Source organism: Carcharhinus amblyrhynchos, chromosome 2, assembly GCF_965287045.1.
Source record: "Carcharhinus amblyrhynchos chromosome 2, sCarAmb.v2.hapA, whole genome shotgun sequence".
NCBI classification, from domain to species: Eukaryota; Metazoa; Chordata; class Chondrichthyes; order Carcharhiniformes; family Carcharhinidae; genus Carcharhinus; species Carcharhinus amblyrhynchos.
Window position 1 is genome coordinate 64,154,081 of NC_137325.1, and position 17,751 is coordinate 64,171,831.

Consider the following 17,751-nt stretch of genomic DNA (forward strand, 5'->3'; position numbering starts at 1 on the left):
TTGGAAAACACACTTAAAAAAGGTAGAAGACAATATTTCCAACATGTTTGCATCAAAGGTAATATATATTTAATTTTTGCATACATGAACTGCAAGAATAGTTTACTCACTGATGTCTGTGGTATTTATTACAAGTCATAAAATCTTTAACAGTTTATTCTCATTCTATTGATTTGTTACATAAAGCACTTCAGCTTCACTGTCGCTCAATGAACCAAACATTTGGATTCAGAGCTCAGCACAACAGTCTAAGTCTTCCAGTCAGCGGCACGACAAGGCACAAGTCTATGAATACGCTCCCAGGTCACGTCAGGCCTGAGTAACTTTCCAGAGTTCCATTTCAGCCAACAATATCCAGTTCATTATCTGGTCCTATAATACAAACTGACCACTAAAGGGCATTAAAAATTTACTTGTGAAAATCACTCAGCATTGCATCAGAGGTTTACATGGCAGCCACTTAATGGGTGTATTTTTTTGATTGTTTAATGTCTTAGGATTTTATGATGGGGGACAGAAACAAAAAGATACTTAAAACAGAAACTTTGGTTTCATTCTATTCATGAATCTCATTTAACTATTTACTTAGGTCCATGGTTTGTTACACTTTACAGCATAAGCTTATTCATTTTAGTGAATATTTTTAAATTATATCTTTAGAATAGTTTAATGCATAATTTAATCTGTACCATATAATTCATTCCTCTATTCTTTATGCTAGCAATTCATCTGTAAAGCCATCATCAGTTGGTTCCATATTTTATTCAAAAGATCCAGAATTTAGAATGCAACTTCAGTTAATAAGTTCCTGCTTCAATGAGCGACTCCTAAAATTGACAGATCTGGTTGTCCAATAAATTGAGATTGCCAGTCAGATTCACAGCCTGGCACATTTGGAAGCTACATATATGAATACATTTAGAATCACAGAATTCCTACGGTATAGGAGGCGCCACTTGGCCCATCGAGTCTGTACCAACCACAATCCCACTTGGCCCTATTCTCGTAACCCTCATTTACCTTGCTAATCCCTGACACTAAGGTCAATTTAGCATGGGCAAATCAACCTAACCCACATATCTTTGGACTGTGGGAGGAAGCCAGAGCACCCGAAGGAAATCCACACAGATACAGGGAGGAAGTGCAAACTCCACACAGACAGAAAGAACACGTATGCACAATGAGACCATTTAAGTTAAGTAAAATAAAATAAGTGACAATTCACTGGTTCATTCCACATGCCTAGGCCAGAGGTAAAGCTGCCCGAATTAAATTTCAAACAATGCTTGACAGTTAAGTGTCAACTGGTGCATTTTCCATGGCAACACCTCTACCAACCACTGTTTTCTCATATTATATAAATTCATTGAATTCCCCTACATTGATTCATGCAAATGTCCTCAGTGCAAGAGCTTCAATAAAACATGTCTTTCTTTCCAACCATACTCAAGCTCTGTACTACTAACTAACCGTTATCCAAAACCCTTTCGACTCTTGTACAAAATGTGGAGAAATCTCACTGGCCATTTAAATTTATGCAAATGAGGACCAAATTGGCCAACACAAAACTCTGCAGTTGGTGATGCAAACCAACTGTCTGTTCAGCATGGCCATTAAATCTAGATGTTTAAGTGGGTTAGATCCCAACTTGGATACAGGGTTTCCAAAATGTGGAGTTTCATGTCATGAAAACTGGAATCCTTCTGACAATTACCAGACTTGACAAAAAAAGATGATAATCCAAGAAGCAAGGGGGATCAGACTGTATTTGAGGTGACAGGCCAAAATCAATCAAGTCCCACATAACTACCCCCTTCATGTATTAGCTGGTAATATTACAACAAAACTGCCTTTATAAGCTCTTGTTCAGCATACAGTCAGTTAAAGAGTTGCAGCGGTTGTAGTGCAGACTTTTATTCAGAAGAGAAAATATCAAGGTCACGGCAGCCCTCAATTTTTGTACGGCTGGCTGTTTTCAAGGCAGTACTGAAGAATGCTGCAATAAAAGCTTATTTGGAATATCAGATAACACTGTTCAGCAAGTTCAACTCGTTCATTATCTTTCCCACTGAAGAGCAGCAGCTGCATTAATGAACTGCCCCATTCCATCACACTGCCGGATTTTCTAAAATACACGGCATTAATCATTGTATCCACATGACCACCTGGACTCTGAACACAATGAGACAGACATCTAGGGTGTCAGCCTGCCTCCGGGACACAGGTTTGAATGTGGGATCCAGAGCAGCAAAATTTGGACTAAAGTTATTGTTGTGTGTCAGGATCCTACAGCAGTCCTGACATATACGTATGTGCTGAAATTCCCTGGCAAGTATACATTTTCAATGGACTGATTATTATTGGAACCCTCTGCAAAAGTCTCCAACAACGAAGTCAGGATTGAAGCCTTGGGCTAGATATATGGATACCTACCCTGGACATGTTACATGTTTAATCTCTAGCACCTAACACAGTGATCAGTATAACTGAACTGAGAACCAGGGGTGTATGTGATGCATCGGGGAGGGCAAGATCAGGATATTGAATATGATTAGCCATGATCATACTGAATAGCAGGACAGGCTTGAAGGGCCAAATTGCCTACTCCTGTTTCTATTTCCTAAGTTTCTATGGCTACCCTCCCTAACCCAACTACCCACGGAAAGACTCGAGACCTTTCAAAAAAAAACTTACCTGAATATCGCAGCACATGATGTAAAGGTGAATGAGGCATTGTCCTCCCTTCACCCATCTTCTCCTGCACTCACCGGTCCTGCCCTTTGCAGTCTGCGCTAACCCATCACTGCGCAGCTGGGGTTGGAAGTCCCAGCTAAAAGAACACAACATGGTTGGGACACAGAAAACTTTCCTGTCAGCGGCAATGGGCTCAGCATCAACGCTAAAAGATCTTGGCCAATATTTCATGTGTTTAAACCTCACTCCAGAGATTTTAGCACATAATCTAAGCTGATGTTTCAGTACAATAATGACAGAATGCTTCACTATCTTTCAGAATTGAGTGGACGTAAAAGTATTAGAAAAGAAACAGGGAAGTTCATCCAATAAACTCACTAATATTCAATCATCATCATTAAAAATAAATACCCATCATTCATCACCATGTAGGGCTTTGTCGCTCACAAATTGATTACATTTCCCTGTCAGGTTGCTATCATTAATTAAGGGCCTCTTAAAAATTTCTTCCTGTCTCCACTGCTGGTAGACCATGGCACCCCACCCTTAAACGCCTTGGCAGGACCAGCCTCATTGGGTCGAGCTTGCTGAGAGCCAATCAAATAAGGAGATGAAAACTACAAACAGTATTTGAGATGCGCTCTCACTGATGTCCTGTATAACTGAAGCACAAGACCCTTACTTTTATGTTCAATTCCTCTTGGAATAAAGGATAGCATTCTATATTACTTAGTGCATCTGCATACTAATTGTGATTTATGAACTAGAACTCCAAGCTCCCAGTGGCACTGTTGGGACAAAAGAGCTGCCATCCCCATCATTGGCCATCAGCTCCTGGAAGCAGGATCCTTGCCCTTAAAAGACAGGGAAGCCCCAACAGCAGGCAGTTAACTGCTCAGTTGGCATTGAAGTCATTCTTGAATAAATGGTTTTCGGGTGGACAGGAATAGCGGATGGACAGAGAATCGAGTGGGAGTGCCAAAACAGCTTTTAAGCCGACAGGATTTCCTGGCTCCACTGTCTCTGCCAATGACCTAACAGGAATCCCAACTTTTGAACCATTTGCATCTATTTAACTGCGCACATCAGGAAATTACAACTGGTAGAGCCCCCCCATTCATGTCGGCGCAAGGGCACACTGGTGTGAATCACGACAGCTCTGCCCACAATGTGCACTCTGCCTCTGATGGCACACAGGTAAGTATGGGGCAGGGGGTTCCATTTCATTTATATCAAGAGTCCCAACCTTTAAAAGCCTGAGTTGCAAGTGGCGTGGGCTCAAGATGATACTTCCACCTTAGAAATGGAGTGGCAATCAGGCTCTGATCTCCTTACATCAGAAACAGGATCTTTTACCAAAGAACCAGTGTATCTTTAAAAACGATCGCAGTGTCATTGATGTGGTGTTTACTGCACAAAGCTCTAGGAATTATGTCAAGAGCAGAACTGCAACTTATACTCAGCATTTGTTAATCTAGACATTTTTGATGGTCTAGGGAGATTCTGGTAAAATCTGCCTGTTCTGAAGAAGCAATTACATTATGCCAATTCCAAGACAACACACTCGCTTATGCCCTGGATGGTAGAGTGTCTTGTGATGCCTTGTCAGTGACAAAAAAAAAGAGAGCAGGTCTGTGTTTTAGCTCCTAACCTGTTTAGCATGATGTCCTCTACCATGCTTTCTGAATCATTGTGTTAGCAAAAGGGCGTCCAATTTGGATACCACACAGATGGCAAAGTCTTCAATTTGAGTAAAAGTTTGTGACTTTCATTTCATTTATAACTGCCTTTATTGTCTGTTCTGAACAATAAATGCAACATGGAGCGTTTTTCACCAAAGCGCCAAAAAGAGAAAAGTCATGTACCTATCTGCCCCACAAACACAGCATATGAGCTGACTGTCATCTTGAAGCAGCCTTGTCTGCCTCAGTCACATCCTGTGCAGGGTAGCTCACATTAATAACAAAGTCAACATCAGAATAGCCAAGCCTTTATTGGCTTTGACAAGCTACAAGAAGCTAGGAGTGAAGATTAGTCTTTCAACAAAAGGGAAGGTATACAGAGCAGCTGCCCTTCCCACTGTCTCTTGTATGCTTGTGAGACATAGCTTATTATTACAGGCACACAACACAACACTGAACTGGAGGAAAGCTAACTTTGATGATGAGACATGCATTGGCCAGGATAATCTGGCAAAAGGGTACTTAAAAGGAGCTGACAGTGGATAGGCAATGGGAGACATTTAGAATCATAGAATCCTACGGTGCAGGAGGCCATTTGGCCCATTGAGTCTGCACCAACCACAATCCCAACCCTATGCATTTACTCTAGCGAATCCCCCTGATACTAAAGGGCAATTTAGCATGGCCAATCCACCTAACCTGCATATCTTTGGACCATGGAAGGAAACCGGAAGAAACCCATGCAGACATGGGGAGAATATGCAATTCCACACAGAGTGGCCCAAGCTGGGGATCAAAACTGGGTCCTTGGCGTTGAGGCAGCAGCACTAATCACTGTGCCACTCCTATTAATGAACTTCAACAACTGTACATCCCTGCCTGGCGTAAGAGTAAAACAAGGAAGGTGGCTCATCCATGGCTAACAAGGGAAATCAGGGATAGTGTTAAAGCCAAAGAGGAGACATATAAATTGGCCCAAGAAAGCAAACCTGAGGACTGGGAGAAATTTAAAATTCAGCAGAGGAGGACAAAGGGTTAAATTCGAAAGGAGAAAATGGAATATGAGAGTAGACTTGAAGAAAACTATTTTTTTGAGGATGTGACCATGACTATAAGAGCTCCTATAGATATGGGAAGAGAAAAAGACTGGTGAAGACAAATGTAGGTCCCTCACAGTTAGAATCAGGTGAATTCATAATGGGTAACAAAGATGGCAGACCAGCTGAACAAATTCTTTGGATCTCTCTTCACTAAAGGAGGACACATATAACCTTCCAGAAATACTAGAGGACAGAGAGTCTAGCATGAAGGAGGAACGGAAGGAAATCCTTGGTAGTCAGGAAATTATATTGGGGAATTTGCTGAGATTATAACACAATAAATCCCCAAGGCCTGATGCTCTGCATCCCACAGTACTCAAGGAAGTGGCCCTAGAAATAGTGGATGCATTGATGATCATTTTCCAGCATACTACAGATTCTGGAAGAGTTCCAGTGGATTGGAAGGTAGCTAATGTAAACCCACTTTTAAAAAAAAAAGGAGGGAAGAGGGAAAATGGGGAATTATAGACCAGTTAGCCTGATATCGGTGGTGGGAAAAATGCTGGAGTCAATTATTAAGGATGTAATAACTAAGCATTTGAAAAGCGATGACAGGATCTGTCCATATTAGCATGGATTTACTGAAAGGAAAATCGTGCTTGACAAATCTTTTGGAATTTTTTGATGTGACCAGTAGAGTGGACAAGAGTGAACCTACTGAGCAAAATTAAAGCTCAAGGTACTGGGGTAATGTATTGACGTGGACAGGACAGGTTGGCAGACAGGAAGCAGAGTGTGGAAATAAATGGGTCCTTTACAGAGTGGCAGGCAGTGACTAGTGGGGTACTGCAGGGTTCAATGCCAGAGCCCCAGCTATTCACAGTATATATTATTGATCTGGACAAAGGAATTGAATGCAATATTCCAAATGTGCAGATGGCGCTAAGCAGGATGACAGCGTATGCTCCTATTTCAGGAGAATGGGGGGGGGGGGGGGGGGCGCGCGCGGCGGCAGGCAGATGTCATTGAAACATAAAATCCTGATGGGACTGGACAGGCTAGATGTAGGAAGAATGTTCTTGATGTTGGGAAAGTGCAGAACTAGGAGTCACACTCCAAGAATAAGGGGTAAGCCATTCAGGACTGAGGTAAGGAAGAAGTTCTTCACTCAGTTGTAATTCTCTACAACAGAAAGCTGTTGGGGCCAGTTTGTTAGATATGTTCAAGAGGGAGCCGGAAACTGAAAATGCATGATCAACCGTGGTCACATTGAATGGTAGTTTGAAGGGCCGAATGGCCTACTCCTGCACTTATGTTTTGATGTTACTCCACTTTCACCTGCCATGTTGGCAAGATAAGTTCCTCCCACTCACATTCTCTCCCTGACCAACATGCAGAGTGTTTTTTTTTAAGGATTCTGCTAGAAAGAGCTCCAATACAATGGGCAGGATATGTGGCCAGAATGCCTGATGTACACCGGCAAAGAAGTTCATCTACACAGAGCTAATTGGAGGAAACTGTTCACAAAGTGGGCTGCAAAAGCACTCCAAGGACACCCTGCCGGTCTCATTGAAGAATTTCAACATCCTTGAGACAGTAGAGAACCCGAACAGGATGGCTCTTTATGGTGCTGCTAGCAAAGACACTTCTTCCTATGACTAGAACAGTCACATTAGCCAAAAGGAGCTTCAGGAATCCAGAACTGCAAAACACCTCTTCCACACCAATACTAAATGTGTCCAACATTCAATAGGTCTCCTAGTGATCAAAGTACTCAAACTGGATTGATTAGTGGACTGAAAACATATTGCACCTGAAACTTACCTCACCTCACTCTAGTTGTTGCTACAGTTATCTTCTACAAAAGGACAAAAATAAAACTAAGTAAGACTATGCAAATCTGTGGAGGAATTATCAGTGCAATTTTACAAACCTAGTCTCAATATTCAGCAAGTATTCTCGATTTAGTATTATCCCTCCTACATTGACACACCGCCAATACTCCACAATAATGGCTAAACTTGCCAGGCTTGTTCACAATTCAAAAAATATCTTCCAATCTCTTTGAAGGCATTGTTTTGGAATCCATTTTATGCAACAATTTGCATTTACATAGCACCTTTAATGTAGTAAAATGCCCCATCAGGTTAGGTGGTCAAATGTCAATAATGGGGAAGAGGAAGATGGGATGCATCAGTGGCTTGATTTGGAGGCTCACACAATTCTTGGAGGATTGGGGAAATTTATATGAGGATGAGAGATGTAAATGAACATAAACGATAAATCAAGATTTGGTGGATCAGCAGCTGATGTAAACAGAGGGACAGGCTACAATCACTAAGTTGCACGGCTATGGGACAGGCCATGGACAAACTGACCCCTTAAATTTTAGGAACAATGACAAAGGCTGCACACTTAAAGGGATCACCTGCACATTGGAGAAGGTATTGCTGATGGGCGAATGGGATTCTGTTTAGATCAGCTCAATCTTATGAGATAGAAGATGGGAGATGGGCAAGAAAGCATTGAATAGTTGAATCTGGAGGTAACGAAGATGTGGATGAGGGTGCAGCGGCACATGGACTGAAGCAGGGGAGAGATAGACAACACTAAAAGCAATAAAGAAAATATGGTGCTTCAATTGTCGCAGACAAAAAAATGTGTGGCATTTGTGGAGAGGTGGGAAAACAAGAGGATTTGTCTAGAAGCAGAAACAATGCAGGGCAATAACCCGAAGTGTCTGTTCCTGGAAGTAGTTTGTGATCACAAGTTTTACATCAAGTTAGTAAATCGCCCCCATAAATGACTTTTTGCTCTCCTTGTCCTCTTCCCATGCAACTTAATTATCCTTCACAATGACCTGCTGCACACAGATTACTTTTTGGATGGCAAAATTGTGCAGGATGGAACAGGCTTACGGTTTGGATTTTTAGTTGCTCTCTACCCTCCGAGCAGCAAATCAACTGAATCATGGCTTTGCCAATCCCAAGATGTGCTTTGCAATAATTCAAGTCATAGCACGGTCCTTATTGTAATTATGCGCTATGACTCAGAGGTGATCAGTAGCCGTATTTTCGAATAACCATCTGTTGACTTCCTGGAGATCTTTGATAATTCATATTACAGACTTCCGCACAGTATGCAGATCATGGATACTGTCTGGATAAAACAGTGCCTGGAATATCAATTAAGTCACAAAATTGATAACTACTTGTGTTTTTACAGTAATGCAATGGAACATCCAGCGCTGCTTCACAGGGACATTGTAAATCACAATGTGACTCTGAGCTATGCATGTAAATGTTATGGCAGATGATCAATAGCTTGGTCAAAGAGGTAGATAGCATCTTAAAAGAGCAAAGGGAAAGAAAAAGAAGGCAAAGTTTCGGAAGCAAACCTCAGGGCTACGCCATGAATATTAGGGATTAGGCTTAAGTTAGGGATGCATCAACTACCAGAATTAGAGCAGCACAGTGAAGATGAGGAGGGATGAAGCTGTAAAGGAATTGGAAAACGAAAGGTGAGAATTTTAAAAGTAGAGGTGTTGCCAATATAGGGTAGCAAACATAGGGGTAATAGGTGAATGGAACTTAGTGCGAGTTCGGACAGGATCAGAAGCATTTTGGATGATCTCATGTTTACTGAGGTCCCAGTGTTGCTGACCAAGCCAGCATTTAAATATCCATCCCTAATTGCCCTTGGACAGCAGATTTCTTTCCTTAAAAGGACCAGATGGGTTTTCACAACAAACAACAATATGGTCATCATTAGACTCTTTATTTGAGATCCTTTATTGAATTTAAATTTTTCCATTGCCCTGGTGGGATTCAATCACTGGTCCCCAGCATATTACCCAGAGTCTTTGAATTATTAGTCAAGAGGCAATACCACTACGACATTAGACCCTTCTATTTAAGGGGATACAGTGAGAAACAAAGGGATAGATGAAGATTTCAGCAGCAGAGGCAGTACTGGAGTCAGGCAATGTTATATTGGTGAAAGTAGGTGTTCAGTGATGACACTGTTGTGTCATGACACCAAGGTTGCCCACAGTCAGGTTCAGCAGCTGGGAAATGGAACTTAGTAGGGATGGAAAGCTTTTGGGTCTTCAAAATATTTAGTTAGTGAAAATTTCTGCTCATCTAATGTTGGGTTTGGACAATCAGTCTGACAATTATAAACAGAAGAGGGATTAAGAGAGCTGGCAAGGAGGTGGAGCTAATTTCCCTGACACTAAAAGAACAATTTAGCACAGCCAATCCACCTAACCGCACATCCTTTGAATTTGGGAGGCAACCCATGCAGACACAGGAGAATGTGCAGATTCCACACCAGATAGTCACCTGCGGCTGGAATTGAACCAGGCGCTGTGAGGCAGCAGTGCTGACCACTGTACCACTTTACGTATGCAACTCGGTCACCAAAATAAACATCAGTCCAACTCACCATTGACTTGCATGTTTGAAGTGTTTCCTGAGCACAGTTGTATTCATTCCAAATGTTTTCTAGATTCTTAATTGAGTGTAGTGTGCAGAGACATCCCTCAGTGATTACTTTCACTGCTTCAGATAAGTCATCTCCAAAATGATTCTCATTGAATTCGCTCCTAGATGTTCAAACAAAATAGAAAATGCTTTTAAAGAAGAATTTGCAGAACTGATTTTGGTATTTTATGTGAGGTTTTGTTTTAGAAGTGAAACAAAGTACATTTTATTTAACTTTTCATATTGATGCAAGTTTAATTAAAGAGTTAATGTACAAATTAAATGCAACAGGTAGTTACTGGAAATCTAAGAGTTTTCAGTTGTGAAAAAAAACCTACAGAACTTTTCTTATTCCCTTACTATGTTCTACATTACTATCTAATAACTCATCCATGAAAATTACTTATCTGTGAGCATCAACAATGGTGACTAAGAATCAAATAATACATCTTCAATTTGGCTCAACTAGTTCCTGGAAAATTTCACTCAACTGTCAGAGGAGCTGAAACTCGTTTTCACTGCTAAACAACTTATATTAATATAGAGCCTTCAGCTTGGTAAAATATCTCAAGATGCTAACAGCCCACTATCAAAGAAAGTTTGATACTAAGTCACAGGAGAAGATATTAGGAAGGACATGGAAAGCTTAGTCAGAGGTATAGGTTTTAAGGATGCGCAAAGTAGAGAGATTTAGAGAGGAAATTCCAAAGCTTAGGGCAGAAGCAGCTCAAGACATAGCCGATGATGGAATAAATAAAATTAGAAGATGCAAAAGGGCTCAAAGATCTCAGAGGATTATTTAGCTGGAGATTACTGAGAAAGAGAAGGGTGAAATCATGCAAGATTTTAAAATAAAGTGTGAGAATTCTAAACATGTTAAAGATTAGGAAGGGCATGATCCCTATTTTCACAAATGTTGAAATGAATAATGCAATCCAGGATTATTATTTAACTGGGAAACATTAGGAAACAGAGTGAATCTATTCAAAACAAGATACATAAAAGACAACAGAGACCAGACCCAGCTGCTGTAGTGTTGCCCATCCTGCTCTCAGAAAGCAGAGTTAACAGCTGGTCCACCATCAGAGGTACATAATCAAGTCAAATTTTGTACTTTACAACTAGACGTTCATGAATTTGCAGTGGTGATGTTTGATTCCAAGCAATAAGAATCACCGAGTGATTACAGCATTGGTGGTCATCATTTGGTCTGTTCAGCCCATACTTTCTCTCTGCAAAAGCAATTCAGCTAGTCCCACTCCTTGTCCTTTCCTCATAATCCTGCAAGTTTTGTTTTGTCTTCAGACAGTTATCCTTTTTTTTGGAAAACCACAACTGAATCTCCCTCGGTCACTATTCCAGATTCTAATAACTTGCTGTGTTAAAAAATATCTCATTTCTCTTTTGACAGTTATCTTGAACCAGTCTCCTCTGGTTCTTGACTCCACTGCCAAAGGGGACAGTTTCTCCCTTTCTATCCTATTATCATTTTGAGGAACTCTCAAATCCCCTTGCAACCTTTTCTTCAAAGACAGCAATCCCAGTTTCTCCAATCCATACTTGTAGTGGAAGTCCCACAAATGTGATTTTTTTCTTTCCTTTCTAAAACCATCATATCCTTCCTAAAGTATGATGCCCTGGGTTGGGCATAATACTCCAATCAATGTCAAATCGGTGTTTTATAAAGGCTCACCATCATTTTCTGGCTTCTGTCACTAATGCCTTACAGATGAGGAGGATATCTGATTTTACTTTTTGCTGACGAGAAATACTAGTCAGTGCTGTGACCCTAAAAAATCTGTCAGCACCAGCAAGACTCAAAAAAGGTACCTTGATGCACTGGACAGATGAAAAAGGGCACCAGCGTACTGTAATTACTGTCACTTAGCACTTAGGAATTTCACCCAACTTGACTTATCCAGATGAAAAAGCAAGAGGAGGTTAAACAGCAGATAACCAACTGGCAACTCCACTGATTTTTATTTTGTTTATGCACATAGATATTAGTTTTGCTCCAGTGGTATTTAGAAAGCTGTGGACTGAAGCCCCTTTCCAGAGCCTCAAGTCCCTAATCTAGGCTGACAACTTCAGATCAGTACTGCAACTGTGTCTTTTAGATAAGATATTGGACAGGATTTGCTAGTCCTGCCTGTCCCCGAGAGTGGAAATTCTTGACCTAGGTCAACAGACATTTCAAATGGTCCAAAGTTTATGTCCAGTCTGTGACGATTCCCCAGGTGGGAGAGAACGGAAAATTTATCTGATTAAATCCAGACTCCATTACCCTCTTCAGTGCAAACTGTAAATAAATCCCAGACTACTATTCAAAAGAACTGTCCTGGTCAACATCTATTGTTCAACCACACCACTAGAACCAGAATATCCAGCTACCTATTTCATTTGGGTTTGAGGGACATTAAGTTAGAACACTGCGTAAAACTTTAGGTTTCACATTAAATGAAGCTTATCAAGGCTAGAGAAGGTACTATATGGCCTCTGTCCATTACAAGGATGTAAAATTTGTCTGTCTCATTTCATACAAGTTACAATACTGCAAAAGGTACTTCATTAGTTTGAAAGTGTTTGAGAGCCTCCAAAAGGTTTTGAAATGCTCTATGTAAATTTTATTCATCTCTGAACCTTTGCAAACCTTTGTATTCCATGCAATGCATGACCAATAGTTCAACATTTGACATGCAGGGAAATTAACAATAAAAATTTGAGGGAATTAGCATCTTGGGGATCAATGATTTGGACTGGAGGGCATTTTACAACTGGCAACTGATGCAATGGATACAACTCAATGTGATACGATGCATTTTGAATAAAAAAACAGCAGCAAATGTAATCTGCTTGGGGCCATTATAGAACACATAAAAAGCACAGGTTCTCAGGATGTTAAAGGAAGCACCTCAGGCTGATGTAATCTTTAAAAACTAATCTACTTTTAGGTCTTATCACAGGAGGTCCAGGACATAAATATCAAATGATGTGCCACTTAAAATCTTAAGTCAGAGCATTGTATAAAGCTTTAGATTTCACACTAAATGAAGGTTTATTGAGTTGTCAGAGAAGGTACTGTATGGATTCTGTCCAGCAGAAGGAAATAAAAAGACTGAGTTTATCCAGAATTTTGTTTTTATTTCAAATTTCCAGCATCTGCAGCTTTTTCCTTTATTCAGTTATGAATGTTTAGCATTGCCAACTGATGACTGAAAGCAATGTGATAGTACAACACATTAGTTAAAAATTTACTAAACACAAAGCTCCAGATGGAATAGCAAAAAAAATTGGTAAATACCTGCCAAGCAAGCAACGCAAACCCTTACCTGACCTGTCGGAGTTTTTCAACCTTGGTAGTCAAGCATTTGAGCTTCATTTCAACACCACATTTTAATTCATCTGCTAATTTCAACTTTGCTTCTTGATGGTGTTTTAGTTCTTCTTCCATTTTCTAGAAAAACAACACAGAATGATGACTTTTCATTCCAACAACCACGATACAATTCTTTTCAAATTTTATGTAAACATTCATTTTGTACCTTCTTGTAGCTCTAAGCCACACAAACTGCAGCCAACAGCCTGTCAATGGTCCTGACTCAGTTACCATTTGATACGTAATGGTGGTCTCCCTCAGCTCCAGAGGAATATACCTGACATCAGTTTGACACCAACAATACCACAGCTAGAAATGAGGCTGGAACTGAAGACTAAAATGATTGTTATCCTCAGAATTAATGTTTTAAAATCAAGACATTGAAATTGTGAAGGAAGCCAAGTTCAAAAAACAAATGCTCCAGGTAGTAAGCCATATATCCATTTATTAAAAAAATCTGGGATTCATAAATTGAGATGCATGTTGGGAATTATAGTCTGGCCATGGGAATCGAGGTGCAGAGGAGTCTTAGTCTTTGCAACATCCAAGAGGATGTATGCAATTAAAGTGCATAAGCAAACTGACCAGGGCTAACATGGTCCAGGAAGCCATTCATTCAAACGGCGCAAGTGCCAGGGTTCAGGATATCTGCTCTGGGCTGGAGCAGAGAGCGCGCGAGAGAGAGAGAGAGAGAGAGAGAGAGAGAGACAGCGCGTGCATTGTGCGCAAGATTAGAGACAGAAAAGAATCCAGTGATTGCGGTTCATATAGGTACCAATGACAAAGGCAAAACCAAGGAATGGATTCTGCTGAGGGAATATAAACAGCTAGGGGCTAAATTGAAAAGCAGGATCTTGATGGATCACTATCTGAGCCATGAGCAAATTGCCGAAGCAAATAAGATGAGAAAGTTAAATGCGTGGCTCAAAGATTGGGGTGGGAGAAATGGGTTTGAATTCACAGAGCACTGATACACGTACTGGGGAAAATGGGAGTGGTACTGTTGGGACTGTGTCTTCAACTGAACGGTGTTGGGATCCATATTCTAATGAGTTGTATAACCAGGGCAGAAGAGATAGCTTTAAAACTGAATAGTGAGGGCGAGGCATCAGGTTTGGGAAGATGAGATAAATTAAGTAAAGATGAAAAAGAATGCAAGGCAGCTGTCAGGGAAAGTGATGATCAGAATGTGGCAGGAAGGGAGAGAGTGCACAAACCCGAGTGTGTAGCAGCACATTAGACAAGGAGCTACAAAATAAATAAAAAGATAGAACTAAAGGCTCTGGCTGGAATTTTTTGGTAACTCACACCTATGAATTCTTCCAGTCCCACCAAAAGCAAGGAGTGTATTGAACATGTAACCCTGTTTGCAATGGTGGGATCAGAAGATCCCACCACCAGCCAACACCTGGCCATTTCTGTCATCACAAAACATGAGGCAGATAATCCCACCCTCTGTATCTGAATGCATGTAGTATTTGTAACAAACTGGATGAATTGAGAGTGCAAGTAGAAACCAACACATGTGGTCTGATACCTATTACAGAGACACAGCTTTGAGAACAAAGACTAGCATCCGAATATCTCAGGACATTTGAGAAGGATAGGAAGCTAGGAAAAAGGTGGATGGTAGTTCTGTTAATTAAGGATGACATTGGTATAATAGAGATTATCTTATATCTGGAGTTCAGGTTGAAAAATCCATTTGTGTAGAGATGAGAAATAGGAAAATTAAGTGGTCATTTGAAAGAGTTGTTTACATACACTGCCTAACACTAAATCACACTGTAGGATGGAGCATACAGGATTAAATGGGGTCTTGCAACAAGGTACAGCAATAAGCCTCAGATTTCAAGCTAATACAGATTGGCAAAAATTGCCTAGATGAACAGGGAGCATTTTCAGGGTGGATTCTTTGACCGATACACTCTAAAGCCAGCCAGAAGGCAGGTTATACTAGATCTGATCATGTGCAATGCGACAGGAATAATTAATGAGCTTATTATGAAGGGAGCAGTGAATTTAATATGGCTGAATTTAGCAGTTTGAAGGAGAGAGGGTGGGCCTTAGATTAGTGTTTGAAATAGGAGTAATTAAGAGGACATGAAGGCAGGAGTTGTCTGAAGTGAACTGGAGAGTTAGGTCAATAGAGATACAGTGGCAGCCATTTAAAGAGATATTTCAGAATATTCAGAAAAAAATACATTCCAGCGGAGAAAGAAATATTCTAAAAAGGGAAAGACACAACACCTGTGGCTAAGGAAGCTAAAGATCTCCTTCTTCGGCAATTACTCACTGACAAGTATGATTGTCCACCTAAGAAACTGTGTGTTACTAGTTGTGTCTCTTCACATGGCTGATGAGACTGAACTTAGAGCCAAATTTTCTACCACACACTTGGCAGGTATACTCTGGGTCCTTGGAATTGCAGGTCACTCATATTCCTTTCACCATCGGGAGTCCTTGAAAAATTACATCCCTTCAAACAGGAGGTTCCTCCAAATCAGTCTCCTCTGACCACAGGTCTCCCAGGCATTGACATCTGTGTTGCATTTCTTGAGATAAGCTTTCATGGCATTTTTAAAGCACTTTCTTCGTCCTCTTGTTCAAGAGCCTTCCTTGAGCTGGGTGAAGAAGATTTACTTTAGCAACTGGGACTCTGACATCCTAACCATATGGCCAGCCCAGCCAAGCCGAGTTGATTTCGGATGATCATGACCTCAATTCTAGCACTCTTCGCTCTTTCAAGGAGGCTGGTGTTACTGTGCCTGTCCTTACAGCTGATGCGAAGAATCCATCTAAGATAGCATTACTGGTACCTCTCTCTCGGGCCTTGAGGATGCGTCTTTGCATTTTCCAAGTTTCTCAGCCATATAGAAGAATTGGGAGGACAACTGCTTTGTACATGAGGGGGGGGGTTGTTGTTGTTGTTGTCTTTCGGGTTGTCAGCGTGAATGTCAGGGTCGTCAAAGACTTTCTGTCCTTGAATGTCTGACGATAGTGCTCACAGATCGAATATAATGCTCATCTCCCCTTCAATGTCAGTCTTCAAATGAGATGTGGCCCCCCCAGATAGGGGAAATGGTCCTAGTTTGGGAGGATTACTCCACTGATCTTGATGGAGGGAGACATTGCACATTGCCCTGTAGTGGGTTGGTAAGGGCTCGATTGTATAATGCTACACTATATAGAAATATAAAAGCAAACAGCAAGAGTTTCCACAGGTATTTAAAAAAGGAAAAGAGCAAAGTGAGTGTTGGTTCTCCAGAGTGTGTGGGGGAATTCAAAATGGAAAATAAGAAAATGGTACACAAACTGAACAGATATTTTGCAATTTGTCTTTACTGTACAGAATACATTAACATCCCAGGAGATAAATGAATAGGGAGGTGAAAAGGTGGAAGAAACCCAAAACAATTACAATCAAGAAAAGAGATTACTGAGAAAATTATTCAGGCTACAAACTGACAAGTCTCCAGGTCCTGACTGACTTCATCGTTGGGCCTTAAAAAAAGTGGCTGCTGAGATAGTAGATGTGTTGCTTTTAATTTTCCAAAATTCCCCTAGATTCTGGACAGTCCCATCAGATTGGAAAATGGCAAATGTGACTTTGCTCTTCAAAAAGAGAGACAGACAGAAAACAGCAAAGTACAGACCAGTTAGCTTAACATCTGTCATATGGAAGCGAATATTAAGGAGTTTATAATGAGGCATTTAAAAAATCTCAATGCAGTCAGGCACAGTTAACACGATTTTGTGAAAGGGAAATCATGTTTAACTAATTTATTGGAAGTAACAAGCAACGTGGATAGAGGGGAACCTGTGTACTGTTTCTGACAAGGTACCACACCAAAGGTTATTATGCAAAATCAGAACTCATGGCATAAGAGATAACATATTACCATGAACAGAAAACTGATTAGCTAGCAAGAGAGAGTAAACATAAGAGTTATTTTGAGACTGGTAATTTGATGAAGTGCCAAAGGGATCAGTATTGGGACATCCACACCAGCTGTCCAAGAGTAATTAATCAGACTTTGGTTCCTCTGAAACCAAACCAAAGATTAGCCACGCTCCAAAATTCGCCAACCTGTCTATCCCATGGCTACAGGCCAGCACAATATCCTCAGGAATGGCTGTTCAGCCTTTTAGAGGACGGATTGCTGCCTTCTACAAGAGCCTTTGAGCAATGACATCTGCAGCTACGAAGACAGCAGTCTATGCCTGCATCCAACAAGGTGAGATTGCATAGCACTAATCATTGATCTCATGACCTCCACCTGAGCTTCTAGTGCAGAAATTGGGCACTGGGTGGCTTCTGTCTGAGTTGCAATGGAACATGAGACAGCGACCACTCAACACTATCACTTGAATCCATAAAGACTCACAAGAAACTGACCATCGCTCTCACACAGGAAATGATGGTCTCCAAGCTCTGCATGAAGACTAATAATGAGTTGGAGCTAGGTTCTAGA

At 40.8% G+C, this 17,751-nt stretch overlaps 1 protein-coding gene across 1 annotated transcript in view; it reads right to left on the bottom strand.

Annotated features, from left to right (window-relative positions):
- The window catches only part of stk31 (serine/threonine kinase 31), an 85,885-nt gene that overhangs the window by 39,710 nt on the left and 28,424 nt on the right, over positions 1–17,751 (bottom strand). Inside the window, exons 8-9 of the mRNA XM_080206879.1 lie at positions 13,230–13,354; positions 9,863–10,022 (exon numbers count right to left, since the gene is read on the bottom strand). Of these exons, the coding sequence (XP_080063005.1) occupies positions 9,863–10,022; positions 13,230–13,354 (285 nt within the window). The remainder of the gene's footprint in view (positions 1–9,862; positions 10,023–13,229; positions 13,355–17,751) is intronic.